The sequence below is a fragment of the Sapajus apella genome, unplaced genomic scaffold (assembly GCF_009761245.1).
Source record: "Sapajus apella isolate SASKATOON/1434 unplaced genomic scaffold, GSC_monkey_1.0 scaffold11, whole genome shotgun sequence".
NCBI lineage: Eukaryota > Metazoa > Chordata > Mammalia > Primates > Cebidae > Sapajus > Sapajus apella.
Genome location: NW_022436951.1, coordinates 33,466,885 through 33,490,788, shown reverse-complemented (window position 1 = coordinate 33,490,788; position 23,904 = coordinate 33,466,885). Strand labels below are relative to the sequence as shown.

Sequence of the window (23,904 nt, the reverse complement as noted above, 5' to 3'; positions counted from 1 at the left end):
ATGTATTCTAGATTTCCCAATTTATTGGCACATAGTTGCTCATAGTAGCCTGCAACAGTCCTTTAAATTTCTGCAGTTTGAGTTGTAATGTCTTCTTTTTCAATTCTGATTTTATTTATTTGGGTCTTCTCTCTTTTATTTTTGGTCACTCTGGCTAAGGATTTGTCAATTTTGTAAAACTTTTCAGAAAATCAACTTTTTTTGTTGATCTTTCATTCTGTAATTTTAATTTTATTTCTGCTCTGATCTTCATTATTAAAAGGACTTGGGTTTGTGATCTAAGCTGTGTCTACTCTTACTATGCCCAGTAATATTGTGGTTCTTGCAGACTCATATAGGTACCATCTTGATGGTCCTACACAACATCTGGTGCAATTCTCTGGGTTAGTAGGCAGAATCTCTCACTCCCTTTTACTACTTTCTTCCAAGGAAACAGAATCTCTCTTTCTGTGCAGAACCACCTGAAGCTGGGTATGAAGTGACACAAGCAGCCTTGTGGCCACCACCACTATCACTGTGCTGGGTGAGTCCTGAAGCCAAAACATCACTGGATCTTGCCCAGGGCCTGCTGTGACCGCTCCCTGGCTACTGCCTATGTTCACTCAAGGCCCTCAGACTCTACAATCAGCAAGTAGTAAAGCCAGGCAAGCCTGTGTCCTTCCCTTATGGCACCAAGTTATCGCAGTCTCTGGGGGGGTCCAGAGGTAAATCCAGGAGCCTGAGACTAGAGTCAAAAGCCTTAGAAGTCTACCTGATGTCCTGCTGTACTGCAGGCTGAGCTGGCACTCAAACCTCAAGATGACATCATTTCCACTCATCTCTCCCCTTTCTAAAGGCAGAGGAGCTCCACCCCATTGCCACCACCACCATAGTTCTACAAGGAGTACCGCCAGACCTATCACTCATGTACTCCTTAACACCCAAGGGCTCTTGAGTCAACTTGTGAATGCTACCTGGCCTTAGACTCACTGTTCAGGGAAGTGGGCTCTCTGTCCCAAGGCAGGTCCAGAAATACTGTCCAAAGGCAAGTTCTTGTATAGGGCACTCCAAGAGCTCAGTTGCTCCTCTAGCCCGCTGCAGCTGAGCTGGCATTTAAGGTGCAAGACAAAGTCCCCTTTATTTTTCTCTCTGTTTTTCTCAAACAGAAAGAATCTCACCTCATAGCCACCACAGCTAAGAATGTGCTGAGTCTCACCTGATACCAGTAAGTCTCAGAGCTTCACCCAAGGCCTCCAGTATAATACCTGTGTATTGATATCAGTTATTCAGGGGTCAAGGGGTCTTCCGTTAGCAGGTGATAAATCCTGCCAGGACAAGGTCCTTCCCTTCAAGGCAGCATGTTCTTTTCTGGCCAAAGGCATGTGTAGAAATGTTGTCCAGGAGCTAGGACCTGGAAAGAGGACCTCGCAGCTCTGACTGGTGCCCTATCTTACCATGGCTGTGCTGGTTTCCAAGACACAAGACAGAGTTCCCTTTCTTCTCCTATCTCCACTCCTCAAGTGGAAGGAAAGGGTCACTTTTAGAGCCCATGAGCTGTGCAGCTTGGGATTAGGAAAGTGGTGATGCCATACTCCCTTAGCTGTCCTGGCTAGTGTCTCAGTTGCTCACGTGCACCCAACCTGTTGTTTCTGTGCCCAGTTCAGCACTAGGACTCATGTAATTGTTGCAGTCCTTGTGGCTAGACTGCCTTTCAAGTTTATTAGGGCCCCAGGGCACCTTAGCCCACTGTGGTGAAGCTTGCAGGAACTCAGCTTCACTGCTGGGGCTGGTGATTCCCTTTGACTAGGGCTGGTTTATATGCTCCCTCTATAGGTAGGCATCAGCTCAGTTTCTTCTGGCCTACCTTTCTCTTCTAACAGGACAGCGCTGAGTTCAGTGCCTCACAATTGCAGTGCTCTCCCTCTGCCAGTTCACAGAGATGCTCTCGACACCACACTGTACTGCCAGGGGATGGTGGAGAGATGGTGTTGGTGATTCAATACAGTTTTTCCTACCTCTTTAGTGCCTCTTTCAGTTATATGAAGTTAAAGCCAGGTACCGTGAGTACTCACCTGAGTTTTAGTTCTTAGGAAGTTGCTTTCCTTTTGTAGATAGTTGTTCACTTGTTGTCCTTGCCACAGGGATGATCAGTGGAGCCTTCTATTCTGCCCCCTTTCTCTGCCTCCCTCCAATCCTCTTACTTTTTTCACACAGCCTTCATGGTTATCACAGTGACTTAAGATGGAATGTTACACTCTTTTCTATTGGAAAGAAAATGAAAACCAGATATAAAGAAAAGAAAACAGGCCACAGAGAAAAGAAAACAAACTGTGGATAATTAATTTATTATGACTCATAAGCCCAGCCTTGTGTAAAAAATGTTGTAATCCTGTTATATTTCTTTGTCTTATTTTATTAGTAAGAATTTGGCTTTTAACTTTTAAGCACTATCCCCATTTCTCTGGAGTGGTGCATCCCAGAATGACTATTCCTAGCTTTTTGATTAAATAAGCTCTTTAAATAGAAAATTGACCCTTCTGATTATTTCAGTTTGGCAGTACATTGATTATTACAGGCACAGTATCTTTGCCAGAGTGCACTGTGTAACCTGGAGAAAAACCTGAATTTCTGTTTCTAGGTTATACAATGCAGTCTGGCAAAGATACTGTGGTTTTAAAACCACTGAGATTTTAGATTGTTTGCTGCTGAAGCACCACAGTGTTTTTCTGACTGATACACTGTAACTCAACTTCTGAAACCTCTGTGGGGGAATTTGAAAATGTCTACTGGCTTGCTGAGCCTAACTTAGTCTAATATGTGATGATGATGATCCTAATAGAGTAACGTGTTTGACTTACCAAAAAGAGATTATTTTTCTTGTGTTATGGCTATAAAACTTGTTTATGACTTTATTTGGCAATTTCTGGGATTTGACCAATGTGATTTCTAGATTTCAATGTGTTTCAGAGTTTTATGATTCTAGGGCTGAGAATAACAGATTTTCTAGGCATTTTGGCTCTCGTGACAGCCAGCAAAGAAGGAGCAAGAGGTAGTTTTGCGATCTAGCGGTCAGTGATTTGAGCCAACCCCCGCAGAACCTGTGTGAGAAGCTTCACACAAAGCCAATTTCCCCCTCTGAGGTTTCATTTTATTGGGTTTAACATTTTATACCTGATATTCAGTTATTAGCTTATACATGTGGCAATGAACTAAGTAGATGGCATTTAGCTGAGATCATAGGCACAAAATTACATTAAAAATTACGATAGCAAGGTTCATTTACCGTAGCTGCTTGCTAATGAAGATATATAACTAATGGAGAAGCTTAGCCCTTAACAGGAACTTCTACCTGAGATTGCAAAAAATACAGAAGCCACAAGTAAACTAAGACAAAGCTGTGAAAAATTATTTCGAATTAAACATCAATCAGGTATTTTCTGAACCTCAGACTGAAATAAAAAGCGCCCCTAGTTGTATAACCAAAGAATACAGGCATAACTCTTTCTGATGCGATCTTAGACTAATTTGAATTTGAATTCAAAGTTGTCAGTATACTCTGCCCAGTGTTCTTGTTCTTTAAAAATGCAATTCCTTGTATCTTTGCTCTTGGTTCATGTGTTCCAAAATAGGGTAATACAAAACCAATCAGCACTCAATCTTTAGAATAATGGCTGTGACAGCAACAAGCACGTTCTACATTTGTTCTCTTTCTTCTGCTGAAGATTTGAACATATGTTGACCTGCCAGAGTCAAAGCAGGGCCCATAGCTTGTCTGATATCTGGAACTGCATCTTTCTTTTTAGCAGACTCCATGGTGTGTACTTGCATTCTAGAAGCACATGGTAAAACTGAAGGAAAAAGTCATATCTTTTGGTTATTCACAGGAATGCTTTCAAGAATAAGTAGAACATAAAAATCATGAAATGGGCTGGGCAAGGTGGCTCACGCTTGTAATCCCAGCACTTTGGAGGCCAAGGCGGGTGGATCACAAGGTGAGGAGATGGAGACCATCCTGACTAACATGGTGAAACCCTATCTTTACTAAAAAGATACAAAAAATTAGCTGGGCATGATGGCATGCACCTGTAATCCCAGCTACTCAGGAGACTGAAGCAGGAGAATTGCTTAAATCTGGGAGGCAGGGGTTGCAGTGAGCCACGAAAACGTCACTGCACCCTAGCCTGGGTGTCAGAGCGAGACTGTCTCAAAAAAGGAAAAGTCATGAAATGACAATTTTTGAGGCTGTTAGGTTGGAGGCAGTAATGTGCAAAACAGCGAGGCCAAATAAACAAATGAGGGGATTCCAGGGGCCCACGGAAGCATAAAGTACAAAGAAGTTTCTCAGCCCAGGGACAGCAGATTGCAGAGTCTCACCATGTTAGCTAACAGCCTGATACCACTCACCTGTTGGGTCACAGTTCAAACAATGAGTCTTGAGAAACCCAGAGGGGAATCTGGTGGAATATTCTGATGGCAAGGATTTTTTATAGGCATCGAACATTAGCCAACGTATTGTTTTGTGTGCAGCGTCCTGCTGTCCACAGTAATAGCATGTAAATTATATTTTGGGTATTGATGTTCACTCAGTTCTTAAAGAGTATTTATTGCATGCCTATGTGCTAAAACTGGGCTGTAAAAATTAAAAAGGTCAAGATTTTTTTTTTCAAGAGGAAAAATCTAGTTGGCTCTGAAGGTTTAGTTTCTTTCTTCTTCTAGGAGTTCATTACATGAGTGGATCAGCAGGTCAGAGTTAATTCAATAGAACAGACTGATAACAGCCACTGCTAACTCTTCCTGATAAAGCCACTTTTAAACTAGACAGCATCCATTGATACTAGTTACAAGAGTGCTCCATGCTCCCAAGCTATATACATATGTAGAGCATCAGAGACATGAAGGCACCATATACCAGCTTGTTGGCAATAGGTATGAAGTCTATGACGTAGGGTAGTGAGAGTTCAAGGGTGCATGTGCCTCCCACTTCTCTGATCCTAAGCTCATCCCCAGTAAACTCCAAGCTCTATCTGTGCCATATGCTAGAGGTCTTGACATTAACCCCTTTGCACAGCTTAGGAGGGGCACAGACAAGTAAATAGCCAAACAACGTAGTCTTAAAGTAAAGTAAAGCAATATTATTTTTCACTGCTGAGAAAAAGAGCACTAATACCATCTGCATTCTATGGGGAAATTTCATGAAAGTTCTGTCCATTAAGAGGGTCCCTAAATACTGAGAAAAATTTGGATAGAGGCAGGGAGGAGGCATTTGAGGTGAAGGTATGTGGCTAACAAGAGTGTAGGGTGCTTGGCTGGTAAGAAGCTTTTAGGGCTTGGATGTGTACGTGTATTCTCGGCAAATCACATCTGCCCTTTGCTAAGGACACAGAAGTAACCCTGAATTGTTTTATGCCACAGACTCCCTAGAAATATGAACATCAATAGAAGAGTTATAAATACGAAATCCTACAACATAGAGCTGAAATGCCTCTAAGATCTATTAGAATATGCTTTCTCTTCATTCTGGTTTTCCACCTTTCTTTCAAGGCATTGCTTTCTCTGAAGGGGGCAGCCTTGAGCTTCTATACCTAGCACACACTGTTAAACATTCATATAGTTTTAAAAGTTTGGGTTTTACTGCATTTTTCTTATAACTTTGGTTTGGTATTTGATGGTAATAGGTAGGTTCTTTACCTTCTTTTCTTCCAGCAAGCAGGGTTTGCATTTATGTCTTCTGGAGGCTCTGGGGTTTGCATCTGTTGCTAAAATAGTGTCAAAGTTGTCGGCATCAAAGGAGAAAACTCAGTCCCCTTTAACGTTTCTAAGAAAACACCTGTGTCTAAATGCCAAGTAAACTATTTAATAATAATGTGTCATTCCATAAAGAATTTTAATTTTTCAATAAAGTTTTTTGATGTCACTTAAGCAGAATAAATACCAGGAAAAAAATAGAAAGGTCACCCAACTGATTCTTTCTCAAAAACACATAATACCATTGACTAAAGTAAGAGTTTTAATTCATCGAAATTTCTCTGAACTGTTGAAGAAATGTTTTATAGATCTGAGGTTATGTGAAGATTATAAACTTAATACAACTTGACTTCATATACCCTAGCTTCTGCCTATAGACCTTGAATTGGTAAAAAGGGCAGATGCACAAGTTATATTAAATGTGAAGTTAATATCCATCATTTCATTCCAACCACTTTCTTTTCTTAACATGAAATTCACTTTGACCTTCTTTAATAATAATTTCTAGTATCTGGAAGAGGGCAGGGGAGTATGACATAATGAATGTCACAAAGTATTGGACAGGCAAGGTTAGAAGTGAGGGAAAGCCCACCTAGAATGTTAAACCTAGCTAAATTTATATTATAAGGGCAAAATACAGACATATTTAGTTTAAACAAAATTAAATACAATCTTTTTCAACCAACTTTCTCTACAATATATTATAGAGAAATGTCTTCAGGTTGAAGGAAAATTATAGTACATGAAAATTTGTATATACATAAAGGAATATGCAGACTTGGAAATGATAAATATCTATGTAAATAACACAAGCATTTTAGAATTCTATTTAAAATATAATTAACAGTTTAAAGGAGCAGTTCTCAAACACTTTTGTCTCACCATACCTTTGAGGTTGTGAAAATTATTGCGGATCCAGATAATCTGTTGATGTGGTTTATATCTACTAAGAGTTTCTGTATGAGAAACTAAAACTGGCATATTAATTAATAATATCTATTAATGAAAATATTTATTTATTTAATTAAAAACTAGTAATAACCCAATTTCATATTAACAAGAATAATATCTTTTTAAGAAAAGTAACTACATTTTTCAAAAGAGAAAATTAGTGAGGACAATGGTATCTTTAAAAATATTTTCCAAACTCTTTAATGACAGACTTAATAAGGAACAGCTAAAGCATAATATGTGCTTTTGCATTCAATCTGTTGCAATATTGTAAATCATGTAGCTTTTGAAAAACTCCCCTTTTGAGAGAATGAAATGAAAAAGTAAGCAGTGTTTTACAATTGTGAAAATAGTTTCAATCTCATGTATACCCTGAAAAGATCTTGTGAACCACAGAAGACCCCAGACTGTACTTTTAGAACTACTTGTTTGAAGCAAACATAGTAGGAGTATACTTTGAAGTTTATGACATACGTAGAAATAAAATATATGAACACATTAGTATATAGGTTGAAAGGAAAAAGTGAAAGTAAATTTTGTATGATTCTTATGCTTTACCTTGGGCTCTATAAGATAATTTAGAAGTAACCTATGGTAAGCTAAATATGTAAATTGGAATGCCTAGAGCAATTATTAGATTAAATAAATAAAACAAATTTAATAAATAATCTAAAAGTGGAGAATATTAAAATATAACATTAAAAATAATCATTTAATCTTAAAGAAGACAGGAAAGAAGAAAATATGAATACATGGCACATATAGAAAATAAACAATAAAATGTTAATAACGTGCCAAAAATATCATAAATTGCATTAATTGTAAATGGTTCATAATCAATGACTTAAGCTTCTACATTAAAAAGCTAGAAAAAGAAGGAAAGACCAAGTTTGACCAAAACAAGTATAAGTAAGGAAATAATAAGAGTTTAAACAACAAAATAGAAAACAAAGCAAAAACATGGAAAATCAATAAATCAAAAGCTTGATCTTTTGGATCAGTAAAATTTAAAAATTCTAATTACACCGGCAAAGGAAAAAAGAGAAGTGAAAAGATTACTAAGATCAGAAATGAAAGATGGACTATCCTAGAAATCCTTTAGAAATTAGAATAATGTTAAAATAAGTGTGATGTGATGCTGAGACTGTATATTCTGTTGATTTGGGGTGAAGAGTTCTGTAGATGTCTGTTAGGTCCACTTACTCCACAGCTGAGTTCAAGTCCTGAAATATTTGTTAATTTTCTGTGTCATTGATCAGTCTAATATTGACAGAAGGGTGTTAAAGTCTCCCACTATTATTGTGTGGGAGTCTAAGTCTCTTTGTAGGTCTCTAAGAGCTTGCTTTATGAATCTGGGTGCTCCAATATTGGGTGCATATATATTTAGGATAGTTAGCTCTTCTTGTTGCATTGATCCCTTTACTGTTATGTCATGCCCTTCTTTGTCTTTTCTGATCTTTGTTGGTTTAAAGTCTCTTTAATCAGAGATAAGGATTGTAGCCCCTGCTTTTTTTTTTTTTTCCATTTGCTTGGTAGATATTCTTTCATCCCTTTATTTTGAACTTATGTGTGTCTTTGCATGTGAGATATGTCTCCTGAGTACAGCACACCAATGGGTCTTGACTCTTTATCCAATTTGCCAGTCTATGCCATTTAATTGGGGCATTTAGCCCATTTACATTTAAAGTTAATATTTTTATGTGTGAATTTGATCCTGCCATTATGATGCTAGCTGGTTATTTTGCCCGTTAGTTGATAGGTCTTTTCATAGTGTTGATGGTCTCTGCAATTTGGAATGTTTTTGCAGTGGTTGGTACCAGTTTTTCCTTTCCATATTCAGTGGTTCCTTCAGGAGCTTTTGTAATGCAGGCCTGGTGGTGAGTAAATCTCTGAGCATTTGCTTATCTATAAAGAATTTTATTTCTCCTTTGCTTATGAAGTTTAGTTTGGCAGGATACAAAATTCTGAGTTGACACATTGCCACGTATGTACCTATGCAACAATTCTGCATGATCTGCACATGTACCCCAGAATATAAAGTACAATTAAATTTTATATATATATATATATATATATATATATACATACATATTTTAAAAAATGAAATTCTGTGTTTAAAATCCCTTTTTTAAAAATGTTGAATATTGACCCCCACTCTTGTCTGGATTGTAGGGTTTTGGCAGATCTGGTGTTAGTCTGATGGACTTCCTTTTGTGGGTAATCCAATCTTTCTCTCGGGCTGCCCTTAATATATTTTCCTTCATTTCAACCTTGATGAATCTGAAAATTATGTGTCTTAGGGCTGCTCTTCTCAAGGAGTATCTTTGTGGTGCTCTCTATATTTCCTGAATTTGAATGTTGGCCTGTCTTTCTCGGTTGGGGAAGTCCTCCTGGATAATATGCTGAAGAGTGTTTTCCAGTTTGATCCCATTCTCCCCATCGCTTTCAAGTACACCAATCCAACATAGGTTTGGTCTTTTCACATAGTCCCATATTTCTTGAAAGCTTCATTTGTTCCTTTTTATTCCTTTTTCCTCTAATCCTGTCTTCAGGTTTTATTTCACTAAGTTGATCTGCAATCTCTGATATCCTTTCTTCTGCTTGATTGAATTGGCTGTTGATACTTGTGTATGCTTCATGAAGTTCTCATGCTGTAATTTCAGCTTCATCAGGTCATTTATGTTCTTCTCTAAACTGGTTATCTTAGTTAGCAATTCCTTTAACCTTTTTTCAAAGTTCTTAGCTTCCTTGCATTGGGACCACGTACATTTAGCTAGGAGGAGTTTGTTATTACCCATTACTGAAGCCTATTTCTGTTAATTCATCAAACTCATTCTCCATCCAGCTTTGTTTCCTTGCTGGCAAGGGGTTGTGATGCACTGTAGAAGAGGCATTCTGGTTTTTGGAATTTTCAAACTTTTTGTACTGATTTTTCTTCATCTTTGCGGATTTATCTACCTTGGGTCTTTGATGTAGGTGACTTTGGATGGGGTTTCTGTGTGGATGTACTTTTTGTTGATGTTGATGCTATTCCTTTCTGTTAGTTTTCCTTCTAACAGTCAGGCCTCTCTGCTGCAGGTCTGCTGTCTTTTGCTGGAGGTCTACCCCAGACCCTGTTTGCCTGGGTATCACCAGCCAAGGCTGCAGAACAGCAAAAATTGCTGTTTGTTCCTTTCTCTGGAAGCTTCATTCCAGAGGGGCAGCTGCCAGATGCCAGCCTGAGCTCTCCTGTACCAAGTGTCTGTCAAGACCCTGCTGGGAGGTGTCTCCCAGTCAAGAGGCAAGGGGGTCAGGGACCTACTTGAGGAGGCAGTCTGTCCACATAATTGAAAGTAAAACATTCCTCAGCAAATGCAAAAGAACAGAGATCATAATAGTCTCTCAGACCACAGTGCAATCAAATTACAGCTCAGGATTAAGAAACTCACTCAAAACCACACAACTACATGGAAACTGAACAATGTGCTCCTGAATGACAACTGGTAAATGAAGGCAGAAAAAAGAACAAAATGAAGGCAGAAATAAAGAAGAAACAAATGAGAGCCGAGACACAATTACAAGAATTTCTGGGACACAGGTAAAGCAATGTTTAGAGGGAAATTTATAGCACTATGTGCCCATAAAAGAAAGCAGTAAAGATCTAAAATCGACACCCTAAGATGACAATTAAAAGAACTAGAGAAGCAAAAGCAAACAAATTCAAAAGCTAGCAGAATACAAGAAATAACTAAAATCAGAGAGGAATTGAAGGAGATAGAGACAAAAAAAACTTTCAAAAAATCAATGAATTCAGTAGCTGGTTTTCTGAAAAGATTACCAAAATAGATAGACTACTAACCAGACTAGTAAGGAAGAAAGAAAGAAGAATCAAATAGACACAATAAAAAATGATAAAGCGGATATCACCACTGATCCCACAGAAATACAAACTAACATCAGAGAATACTGTAAACACCTCTATGCAAATAACTAGAAAATTGAGAAGAAATGGATAAATTATTGGACACATACACCCTCCCAACACTAAACCAGGAAGAAGTTGAATCCCTGAATAGACCAATAACAAGTTATGAAATTGAAGCAGTAGTTAATAGATTAACAACCAAAAAAAAAAGCCCAGGACCAGACAGATTCACAGCCAAATTCTACCAGAGGTACAAAGAGGAGCTGGTACCATTCTTTCTGAAACGATTCCAAACAATAGAAAAAGAGGGACTGATGCCAAAACCTGGCAGAGACACAACAACAAAAAAAGACACTTTCAAGACCAACCTCCCTGATAAACATGGATGTAAAAATCCTCAATAAAATACTGCAAACCAAATCCAACAGCACATCAAAGAGCTTATCCACCATGATCAAATCAGCTTCATTCCTGGGATGAAAGACTGGTTCAACATACACAAATCAATAAACATAATCCATAATATAAATAGAGCCAATGACAAAAACCATATGATTATCTTAATAGATGAAGAAAAGACCTTTGATAAAACTCAACATCCCTTCATGCTAAAAGTTCTCAATAAACTAGGTATTGATGGAACGTATCTAACAAGAACTTTAAACCCACAGCCAATATCATACTGAATGGGCAAAAGTTAGAAACATTCACTTGAAATCTGGCACAAGACAAGGATGCTCTCTCTCACCACTCCTATTCAACATATATTGGAAGTTCTGGTCAGGGCAATCAGGCAAGAGAAAGAAATAAAGGGCATTCAATTAGGAAGAAAGAGGAAGTCAAATTGTCTCTGTTTTCAGATGACATGATTGTATATTTAGAAAACCCCGTTGTCTCAGCCCCAAATCTCCTTAAGCTGATAAGCAACTTCAGCAAAGTCTCAGGATACAAAATCAATGTGCAGAAATCACAAGCATTACTATACAACAGTAACAGACAGAGAGCCAAATCATGAGTGAACTCCCATTCATAATTGCTACAGAGAGAATTAAATACCTAGGAATACAGCTTACAAGAGATATGAAGGACCTCTTCAAATAGAACTAGAAACCACTGCTCAAGGAAATAAGAGAGGACACAAACAAATGGAAAAACATTCCATGCTCATGGATAGGAAGAATCAATATCATGAAAATGACCATACTGCCCAAAGTAATTTATAGATTCAATGCTATCCCCATCAAGCTACCATTGACTTTCTTCACAGAATTAGAAAAACCTACTTTAAATTTCATGTGGAACTAAAAAGGAGCACATATAGTCAAGACAATCCTAAGCAAAAAAATCAAAGCTGGAGGCATTACATTACCTGACTTCAAAGTATATTACGGTAACCAAAACTGCATGGTACTGGTACCAAAACAGATATGTACACCAATGGAACAGAGCAGAGCCCTCAGAACTAATGCCACACATCTGATCTTTGACAAAACTGACAAAAACAAGCAATGGGGAAATAATTCCCTATTTAATAAATGGTGGTGTTAAAACTGACTAGCCATATGCAGAAAACTGATACTGGACCCCTTCCTTACAACTTATACAAAAATTAATTCAAGATGGATTAAAGACTTAAACATATGACATAAAATCATAAAAACCCTAGAAGAAACCCTAAGCAATACCATTCAGGACATAGGCATGGGTAAAGACTTTATGACTAAACCACCAAAAGCAATGGCAACTAAAGCCAAAATTGACAAATAGAATTGAATGAAACTAAAAAGCTTCTGCACAGCACAAGAAACCATCATCAGAGTCAGCAGAAAACTTACAGAATGAAAGAAACTTTTTGCAATCTATCCATCCAACAAAGGGCAAAAATTGAGAACCTACAAAGAGCATAAAAAATTTACAAGAAAAAAACAAACGCCATCAAAAAGTGGGCAAAGGATATAAACAGACACTTCGCAAAAGAAGACATTTATGTGGCCAGCAACAACATGAAAAAAAACTCATCATCATTGGTCATTAGATAAATGTGAATCAAAACCACAATGATATGCCATCTCACATCAGTTAGAGTGGCAATCATTAAAAAGTCAGGAAAAAACAGATGCTAGAGAGGATGGGGAGAAATAGGAATGCTTTTCCACTGTTGGTAGGAATGTAAATTAGTTCAACTATTGTGGAAAACATTGTGGTGATTCCTCAAAAATCTGGAATCAGAAATACCATTTGACTCAGCAATCCCATTACTGGTATATTTATATACCAAAGGATTATAAATCATTCTACCATAAAGACACATGCACACATATGTTCATTGCAGCACTGTTTACAATAGCAATTGGAACCAACCCAAATGCCCATCAATGATAGACTGGATAAAGAAAATGTGGCACATATACAGCACAGAATACTATGTAGCCATAAAAAGGATGAGTTACCAAAACACCAAAAGCATTGGCAACAAAAGCCAAAACAGGCAAATGGGACCTAATCAAACTCCACAGCGTCTGCACGGCAAAAGAAACAGTCATTAGAGTGGATCAGCAACCAACAGAATGGGAAAAAATTTTTGTAGTCTACCCTTCTGACAAAGGGCTAATACCCAGAATCTACGAAGAACTAAAACAGATTTATAAGAAAAAAACAAACAAATCCATTCAAAAGTGGGCAAAGGATATGAACAGACACTTTACAAAGGAAGACATACATGAGGCCAACAAACATATGAAAAAATGCCCATCTTCACTGGTCATTAGAGAAATGCAAATCAAAACAACATTGAGATACCATCTCATGCCAGTTAGAATGGCGATCATTTAAAAATCTGGAGACAACAGATGCTGGAGAGGATGTGGAGAAATAGGAACACTTTTACACTGTTGTTGGGAGTGTAAATTAGTTCAACCATTGTGGAAGACAGTGTGGTGATTCCTGAAGGACCTACAAATAGAAATTCCATTTGACCCAGCAATCCCATTACAGGGTATATATCCAAACGATTATAAATCGTTCTACTATAAGGACACATGCACACGAATGTTCATAGCAGCACAGTTTACAATAGCAAAGACATGGAACCAACCCAAATGCCCATCGACGATAGACTGGACAGGGAAAATGTGGCACATATACACCATGGGATATTATGCAGCCATCAAAAATGATGAGTTTGTGTCCTTTGTAGGGACATGGATGAACCTGGAAACCATCATTCTCAGCAAACTGACAGAAGAGCAGAAAATCAAACACCGCATGTTCTCACTCATAGGTGGGTGTTGAACAATGAGAACACATGGACACAGGGAGGGGACCGTCGCACACTGGGGTCTGTTGGGGGGAAATAGGGGAGGGACAGCAGGGGGTGGGGAGTTGGGGAGAGATAGCATGGGGAGAAATGCCAGATATAGGTGAAGGGGAGGAAGGCAGCAAATCACACTGCCATGTGTGTACCTTTGCAACAATCTTGTATGTTCTTCACATGTACCCCAAAACCTAAAATGCAATTTAAAAAAAAAAGGATGAGTTTATGTCTTTTGCAGGCACATGGATGAATCTGGAAACCATCATTCTCAGCAAACTAACAAAAGGACAGAAAACCAAATACCACATGTTCTCACTCATAAGTGGGAGTTGAACAACAAGAACACATGGACACAGGGAGGGGAATATTACACACTGGGGCCTGTTGGGCAGTGGAGGGATTGGGGAGGGATAACATTAGGAGAAATACCTAATGTAGATGATGGAATAATGGATGCAGCCCACCACCATGGCACGTGTATACCTATGTAACAAGCCTGCTTGTTCTGCAGATGTACCCCAGAACTTCAAAGTACAATAAAAAATAAAATCAATCAATAGCAGTTATAAGTGGGTGTATGGACCCACATAGAGCCTTTAGCTATGATGCTGTAGAAATTATTACCGTTTTCAATCATGATTCCAGAATTCAGGATTCAGTGACAGACTGAGAATCATAAGGTATTGCCACTGTTGCTCTGTCGCTCACTCTGCTCCAGGTGATACTAAGACTGGTGACCCTGGGTTGGTGGATTCACTACCTTCCCTGTCAGAGGCTCTGGAACCCTGGAACACTGTGGGCTTTGAATCGCGGACACATCCTTTGGCCTTATTTTGCTAATCTTTTATGCTGCCCTTGCAGACTCATCTTTTCAAAAGTTTCTCAATTCTAAATATATTACTTTAAAAATGGCAACAGATGTAGTGCCAGGTATAAAAACCAAAGGAAAACCCAAAAGAAGAAAATATGTTTTAACAACTGAATAATAAGAAAACACTACTTAGAAATATTTTTCTAAAACCTGGAGCAGAGAGAGATACAGGCAGAAGTTAGATGAGTATTGAATGAATATTTAGAAACTGGCCTGGAGTTACCTACGGCAATAGAAGTCAAAACAGCAGCTGCATTCAGGAGGAATACTGAGTAGAGAGGGGCACCCAGGCACCCTCAGGGTGCTGGAAATGTTCTATAGGGACATATGCATGTAAATATATAGGCTCAGTTGAGATGCACACTTATCAGTGCAGTTCCCTCTACGCATACTTCTCTCAGTAAACAAGCACAAAACTGTGCCTGATAGAATTAATTTTGTTAATGATGCTGATTGAGAGAATGTAAAATTAGATTTGCAAACATTTTATTGTCCTGTAAGAACCTCAGAAACTTAAAATAGATCTAAAATAAATTGGAGTAAAGAACAAAGAGGCTTTGTTTAATCACAGAGCTCACTGGTCATGTGAGATCAAATTTAATGAGAAGGGAAATAAAGCAATTTACCATCAATGGAAATCCCCATCACCCAGTCCTGGAGTTCTCCTGAAAGGCATAGCAAAGACCTGCTGAATCCTCAAACACCATGGCCCTGAGCATGCTGTGTTTGTCTTTATTTTTGACAGCTACACACTATCTCATGGCAGATGACACCACTTACTCCAGGCATCCTATATGGAGGCTGTATGTACAGTCAGATTTTTAATTACCAGGACCACTATGGATCATACAACAACTTGGAAGCTAGCTGTCTTTTCAAGCATTGACACCCATCAATCTTTCCCCTTTACCTAATGCTGCAGTCAAAAGAAATATGCAAAGCAGCAGAAAATTAAAGAGGACCAAAATCTAAACAAATGCCAGGCTCTCTCCGTATAAGTGAGTTTCCTTGTTCTCCTTATAAGGCAAGATAATGAAGGACTTTTAACTAAGAGGGTGGGGGGAGGGGCTTACTTTATTATAAATTAACAATATAATGACTGATTCAGGGATAGACTACTTAGATGGTGCATGGTAGAGTATTGAAGTCCTGGGCTAGGTACATTGTGAAGGTCCCACAATGAAACAATACTAAATATTCTAAGTGAGTAATTTACAGCTATTACAAGAAAAATGAGCACCATGTTAGGGGAGGAATAGACGAACCTAAAATCTCAGTGACTCAATAAAATAGAAAATTATTTCTTGCTCCTGGAAAGTACAATGAGCATGCTTATTTTTGTGGGCCCACTCAGGAGTTCATACCATGGGAAGCTCAACCTCTGTACCACCTGGATCCCCAGGTTACCCACAGCCTGGTGACCTCTCAGCTGGTTGGAGGAGAGACAAAGTGGAGGGTATGTCTGGTGGGCTTTGAGTGCCAGGCCTGTAAGCAGTATAAATCATATCTGTCCACATCCAATTGGCTGGAAGTCAGTTATGTGGCTACATCTAGATAAAAGTGGCCAGCAAAAATAGCTATATTATGGAAGAGATTCCTCAGTCTTGGTGGCCTGAGAGCTGTCTCCACCACAGACAACAGAAGTACCATTGGAAAATAATATTCAAGACCATTAATGCAGTAAGTTGCTTCAATGGGTCCAAATTAGAAAATGCTTGCCTTTCGTGTTTTAGTCATGAAGTCCTTGCCTATGCCTATGTCTTGAACGGTATTGCCTAGGTTTTCTTCTAGGCTTTTTATAGCATTAGGTCTTATGTTTAAATCTTTAATCCATCTGGAGTTAATTTTTGTATAAAGTGTAAGGAAGGTGTTCAGTTTCAGCTTTCTGCACATGGCTGGCCAGTTTTCCCAACACCATTTATTAAATAGGGAATCCTTTCCCCATTGCTTGTTTTTGTCAGGTTTGTCAAAGATCAAATGGTTGTAGGTGTGTGGCATTACTTCTGAGGCCTCTGTTCTGTTCCATTGGTCTATATCTCTGTTTTGGTACCAGTACCATCCTATTTTGATTACTGTAGGCTTGCAGTAGTTTGAAGTCAGGTCATGTGATGCCTCCAGCTTTGTTCTTTTTGCTTAGGATTGTCTTGGCTATGAGGGCTCTTTTTTGGTTCCATATGAAGTTTAAGGTGGTTTTTTTCAGTTCTGTAAAGAAGGTCAATGGTAGCTTGATGGGGATACCATTGAATCTATAAATTACTTTGGGCAGTATGGCCATTTTCACAATATTGATTCTTCCTAACCATGAGTATGGAATGTTTTTCCATCTGTTTATGTCCTCTCTTATTTCCTTGAGCAGTGGTTTGTAGTTCTTGAAGCTTCACATCCTTTGTTTGTTGTGTTACTAGGTATTTTATTCTCTTTGTAGCAACTGTGAATGGGAGTTTGCTCGTGATTTCATTGACATCGAAATATCCAAAGCAATTGGATTCAATTATTCAAAAATAATCTACTAGAAAGACTTGCCTTTGAAATAAAATAATTCCCTCTTTAAAGGTAGAGCAGTAAGCAATGTCTGAAAGGACTGGAATATATAAATTGAGAAAAATGGAGTAAATGTCAATAATTCTTAATTAGGGAGAGTTTTTAATTCAGGTATTAATTAATTTCTATATGAGAGTATGAGTGTGAAAATTTTAAAGCATAAAATTTATTTTAAAGTATATGCTTTATTTAAAGGTAGTGTACAAAATTTACACAAATCAGAAGTGCTCACCTCAATAAATTTTCACACAATGAACACACCTATAAAACCAGTGACCAGATCAAGATAAAAAAAATGTTCCAAATGCCCATCAATGATAGACTGGACAAAGAAAATGTGGTACATACACACCATGGAATACTACCCAGCCATAAAAAATGATGAGTTCGTGTCCTTTGTAGGGACTTGGATGAATCTGGAAACCATCATTCTCAGCATACTGACCCAAGAACAGAAAGCCAAGCATTGTATGTTCTCACTCATAGGTGGGTGTTGAACAACGAGAACACGTGGATTCAGGGAGAGGAGCATCACACACAGGGGACAGTTAGGGGGGTAGGGGAGAGATAATGGTGTGTAGGGAGGGAGGAGAGTGCGGGGAGGGATAACACTGGGAGAAATGCCAGATATAGTATGCACCTAAAGTAAAATAAATAAATTATAAAAGAAAAACAATGTAAAAGTGCCACCCTTAAGCCCTATTCTCCCCCACACCAATAACAGTGCCAAATGAAGTTAACTACTATCTTAGCTACAAGTATTTCAGGGTAATTTGATCTGATTGTGAATGGTATGAATGGTGTCATACAGTGTTTACCCTTTTATCAAATTTGTTTTTCTCAACATTATGTTTATCAGATTTATTTATGCTATGGCATATGGTAGTGATGATGAAAGAATATTCCATTGCTACTTCTAAAGCCTTAGCAATAGAATATTCTGTGAACTATTTTTAATAGTTCCCACAATTTTATGTATACTCTTCTCTTTCTTTGGGATTTTTCTCTCCAACTACCACAAAACCCTGAATTCTCACATATTTCACTTAAGCCTTAATCCCTCATCTAATGATAAATACCTAAATTTATTGCACAGATACTAAGTATAGGGCCCTGAGATATGGAGACTGATGAATATAGTTTCTAGGTTCTTCTTCCTTAGCCTCTTTTGAAGTTGGGTGTGGCCCTATTGCTAAATTTCAGCCAGTGGCAAGTGAGTCTGTATGATATCGAGACTTGCAGAAATGACCCAAACCAATCTCTCTCAATTGATTCTTTATATTGTTTCCTCCCAATTACCATACATGGGCATCCTGGAAGCCACCTGCTGAAGATGATGAAGGCACAAGGAAGAAGAAGGCTAGGCTCCTAAATCACTGCTCAAAGGAAAATTTTCTGCCAGCCAGGAACACTGACTCTGGGATTTATGTAACTAAGCAGCAATAGCCTTATGCTTAGTTTTGAGATATTATACACACAGGGTTTTGGTTTTGTTCTGCTCTGCTTGAAGTATGTATTTATGCTTATTTTATCTACTATAGCAGTTGGAGTCACCTTGACTAGTTTACCTGCTGCAGGCACAAATGGCTATCTGTCCGTTGATATCTCCCCTACAGGTTTCACAGGGTCCTGAAGCTTGGCAGGTCCAAAATTGAGCCTGCTTCTCTTGCCTATCCCAACTCTATTGCACCCTCTCCATTTCATGCTGTATTAGGTCATTTCAAGCTGCTATAAAGAAATACCCCAAACTGGGTAATTTATAAAAGAAAGAGTTTTAGTTGACTCACAGTTTCACATGGCTAGGGAGGCCTCAAGAAACTTACAATCATGGCAGAAGATAAAGGGGGAGGCAAGTACATTTTCACAAGCCAGCAGGAGAAAGAAGAATGAAAGGGGAACTTCCAAACACATAAAACCATTAGATCTTGTGAGAATTCACTCACTATCATTAGAACAGCACGAGGGAAACCGCCCCCATGATCCATCCACCGCCCTCCCTCGTCCCATGAGGATTGCAGGTCCCTTTCTCAACAGGGTATCACAATTCAAAGTGCAATTTGGATGGGGACAAAGGGCAAAGCCATATCATTCTCTCTGTGGCCTCTCCTAAATCTCATGTATTTTCACATTCAAAGCCAATCATGCCTTCCCAACAGACCCCCAAAGTCTTAACTCATTTTAGCATTAACTCAAAAGTCCACTGTCCCTTTAGCTTCATCTTCTGACACCTTTTCCAGACACCCCACTCCGAATGCCCTGCTTCAGGATGACTCACTCAGCCCTGGGTCTCTGCTGTGCTAGTGGGTATGTCCTAATGTGGTTTACCTGCAGACTTTGCTTATTCTGTGTTCGCTGCCTGGCACACTCTGCATCATATTGTGAGCCCCTAGGGCATCTACTCAGAGCTACCCTTTACCAAGATCTCCTTACTTAGAGGGAAGCCAAGGTGCTGTGGACCAAATTGTGTGTTCATACATTAAGCCCTAACCCCCAAAGTGATGGTATTTAGAGGTGGGGCCCGTAGGAGGGACAAGGATTAGGTGAGTTCATGAAGGTGGACACCCCTACGATGGGATTTATAAAGAAAAGATGTAATGAGTTAATAATGGGATTTGAGATGAGAGAGAAAGACTGAATCTCCCTCCTTCCCCTATAAGGAAACACAGTGAGAAGCCTGCACTGGCAAGCCAGGAGCAGAGCCCTCACCAGAAGCAGCCCTACCAGCACTCTGACCCTGAACTTCCAGCCTCCAGAACTAGGAAGAATACGCTTCTGTTGCTTAAGCCCCCAGCCTACGTATTTGTTATGGCAGCCTGAGCTGGGCCTAGAATTGTGCCTAGAATACAATGAATTCTTTGTGAACATTTGGCTTTTATTTATTTTAAGTATTTATATTCTATTTTGTGTCACATTTTCACATTGGAATTTGAGACACTATTAAAAACCTAAGCCAGTACAATATGTTTGATGTTATTATTAACTTGAAGAAAATGCTCTTTATTTGCATTGTTATTATTTTTCAGGGCCTCCTTTACTTACAGAGGTTGGCAGGGGAACATTCAGCACAGCACGCCTGACTCCACTGAACCCTGAGTTAATGGACCCTGAATGAGACTTCAGTACATGAAGTTCCTTCTATCTTGGAAACAAGATGATGGACATATTAATAGCACACTTACAGCTTTTGAGGCTGAGGATTCAGGTTAAGTTAATTGCTTCAAACCCCCAGTAATTTAACCTACAGGAAAACAATCACATTTGTAATAGCAGTGTTAAATATAGTCGTGTTTACCTTAAGACTTTAGGTAGTGTTTTTATACAAGATGAGAGAAAATCATGACAAATACAATGGCAGTGAAGATTAAACATCAGTAAAATAAAAAGCACATGCAAGAGAGAACAAAAACACTAATAACCAATTAAATCAGATCCAGGAGAAAGCCAGCTATATATTCTTGCTGGGACTGAAACAAAAATGAGAAGGTGATGTAATGAAGTTAAGAGGTGGTCAATAGCTGAATGCATCCTAGGCCACTTACAAAACCAGAAACTCTCAGCCATAGGAGAATGTAGATGCCATTTTTCTTTTCTTTCTTTTCTTTTTTTTTTTTCAAGAACAAAACAAGTTTATTTGGATTTGGAACTCTGAACAGTTCTGTGTCTATTACCTTTGGCTCCGGCTTCGGCCCCTATTTCTTCTTCATCTGCTCTGTGAACTGTGCCTCTCCCGACTCTGATGTGTGTTTGTGAGACTTATTCCCCGTGTGAGTACTCCTGTTCCTCCTGGATTCCCCGTTTCTTCTGCAGGAGCGGTGTGGGATTGCGTTTCTCCTTCCCCGCAGCCTGCTGCAGTATTCGTCCCAGTCGCCCACCCACCCCCTCCTCTCAGAGTTCTTGCCAGAGGAGGAGCCAGTCCCATCTGGAGACCGGCAGACGCCTCTATGCACTTCCCAGAATCCACTGTTGGGACTTCTGAACACATGAAGAAAGTCACCGTGTTTTCCTCTTGGACGTTGCTGTATTTCAAATAAAGCACAAATCGCCATTCTCCACCAGGTCACGGAGCAGAATTCACACTGAAGCCGTCTTCCAGCATACAACAGAGAAAGGGCAGCTTGGCACCCTCGTTCCGACTGGTACTGAACGTACGGGTTGCCCTCAGGTGAGGTTTGCAGCTGACCTTGAACTGAATCACTCTCCCCACGTTCTCGAACTCGGGCAGCACATCCTCATAGACATCTAGGAACTGCTGGTAGGTTTCTTCCTTGCTGCCTTCCAGGCTGGCGTCAGGGCCACGGTCATCCCTCCCGCGCTGCTCCATCCCAAACGCTGTGAACCTGCCCTTAACAAGAAGGGTAGGACCGGATATTGGGGAATTATGTCCACATGAACGTCTATCTCCAAATCTGCAAGCTCCTGTTCTACTGCAGAAGGGACAATTAGCTCGATCCTTCTCCATGACTCTGAAATCCACGGGTGGTTCTGGGTTTTGCCAGGTGGAGCCATTTTCCAACTCATTTTCAGCCTGATCCAGCATCTTCAACACAGCTTCCTCTTTCTTCTCCTGTCTTTTCTGGTCCTCCTCTTCTCTCTGTCTCCTCTGTTGCTCTTCCCATTGTTCTTTTTTTTTTTTTTTTGCACAGATAGGCATTTTTTATTGCATTTTAGGTTTTGGGGTACATGTGAAGAACATGCAAGATTGTCGCATAGGTACACACATAGCAAAATACCTAGGAATACAGCTAACAAGGAATGTAAAGGACCTCTTCAAGGAGAACTACAAAACACTGCTCAATGAAATAAGAGAGGACACAAACAGATGGAGAAACATTCCATGCTCATAGTTAGGAAGAATCAATATCGTGAAAATGGCCATACTGCCCAAAGTAATTTACAGATTCAACACTATCCCCATCAAGCTACCAATGACCTTCTTCACAGAACTGGAAAAAAACACCTTAAACTTCATATGGAACCAAAAGAGAGCCTGCATAGCCAAGTCAATTCTAAGCAAAAATAACAAAGCAGTAGGCATCACACTACTGGACTTCAAACTATACTACAAGGCTACAGTAATTAAAACAGCATGGTACTGGTACCAAAACAGAGATATAGACCAACGGAACAGAACAGAGGCCTCAGAGGCAACACAACATATTTACAACCATCCAATCTTTGACAAGCCTGACAAAAACAAGCAATGGGCAAATGATTCCCTGTTCAATAAATGGTGTTGGGAAAACTGGCTAGCCATGAGCAGAAAGCAGAAACTGGACCCCTTCCTGACACCTTACACTAAAATTAACTCCAGATGGATTAAAGACTTAAACATAAAACCTAACACCATAAAAAACCTAGAAGAAAATCTAGGCAAAACCATTCAGGACATAGGCATAGGCAAGGACTTCATGACCAAAACACCAAAAGCATTGGCAACAAAAGCCAAAATAGACGAATGGGACCTACTCAAACTCCACAGCATCTGCTCAGCAAAAGAAACAGTCATTAGAGTGAATCGGCAACCAACAGAATGGGAAAAAATTTTTGCAGTTTACCCATCTGACAAAGGGCTGATATCCAGAATTTACAAAGAACTAAAACAGATTTACAAGAAAAAAACTAACAAGCCCATTCAAAAGTGAGCAAAGTATAAGAACAGACACTTTACAAAAGAAGACATACATGAGGCCAACAAACATATGAAAAAATGCTCATCATCACTGGTCATTAGAGAAATGCAAATCAAAGCAACATTGAGATACCATCTCACGCCAGTTAGAATGGCAATCATTAAAAAATCTGGAGACCACAGATGCTAGAGAGGATGTGGAGAAATAGGAACACTTTTACCCATTGTTCCTTTAACGTTCTGTCTTGTTCTTGCCATTTGCTAGCTGCCTTTTCCTTCTCCTTTATTCTGAATTCTTGTTGTGTCTTCTGCTCTCTCAGTAACCACTCATGTAATCTTTGCCTCTTTCTTTCCAATAGCTTCTCTTCTCCTAGTTGCTGTTCTTCAATAAAACCCCTCCCCCTCCCCCCTTCCCCTCTTCCTCCTCCTTCCCCTCTTTCCCCCTCCCACTGCCCCTTCCTCCCTTCCACTCCTCCTCCCCTTTACCTCCCTTTTCCTCCCTCCCTCTTCCCCCTCCCCCTTCCTCCTTCTCCCCCTCCCCTGTCCCCCTCCTCCCCCTCCTTCCCCTTCCCCTTCTCCTTCCCCTTCTGTGAGAGTCCTGAGCCTCTCAGTCCAGCAAGTTCCTGCCAACGTTTCTTTGGTTTCTCTTTCTGCAAGGCGGCTCTGTACTTTTTGTGGCATGGTTTCTCTGGAAACGTCACCTTCTGGGGCACAGCCATCTTGCCGGCTCCCGGATGCCATTTCTTTACCAAACATGAGGGAAGCAAGGAAACCAGAATGGCTCACAAGATCTCATCCTTGCAAAGGTACCCACAGGAGATGTGGACATCCTTTGTCAGGAAACAATCAGTACTAGCTCTATTTCAGGTATACAAAATGAGAATTCTGCCACAAACTTCTTGAACCAGAAACAGCAGATATAGTCAGCCTCTGGATAGCCTACATTAGAAACAGCAGAGATTAATCCCATC

The 23,904-nt window shown here is 39.5% G+C and overlaps 1 protein-coding gene across 1 annotated transcript; it reads right to left on the bottom strand.

Moving 5' to 3' along the window:
* LOC116552387 (U2 small nuclear ribonucleoprotein auxiliary factor 35 kDa subunit-related protein 2-like) lies at positions 1-23,652 on the bottom strand (the record flags this gene model as incomplete). Its single annotated transcript, XM_032279116.1, has 5 exons — positions 23,502-23,652; positions 23,149-23,327; positions 21,697-21,910; positions 5,509-5,512; positions 1-7 (listed from the first exon to the last, which is right to left on the bottom strand). Coding segments are annotated over exons 1-5 (555 nt in total), but the record flags the coding sequence as incomplete, so codon positions are not given.
* Positions 23,653-23,904: the final 252 nt, after the last annotated feature.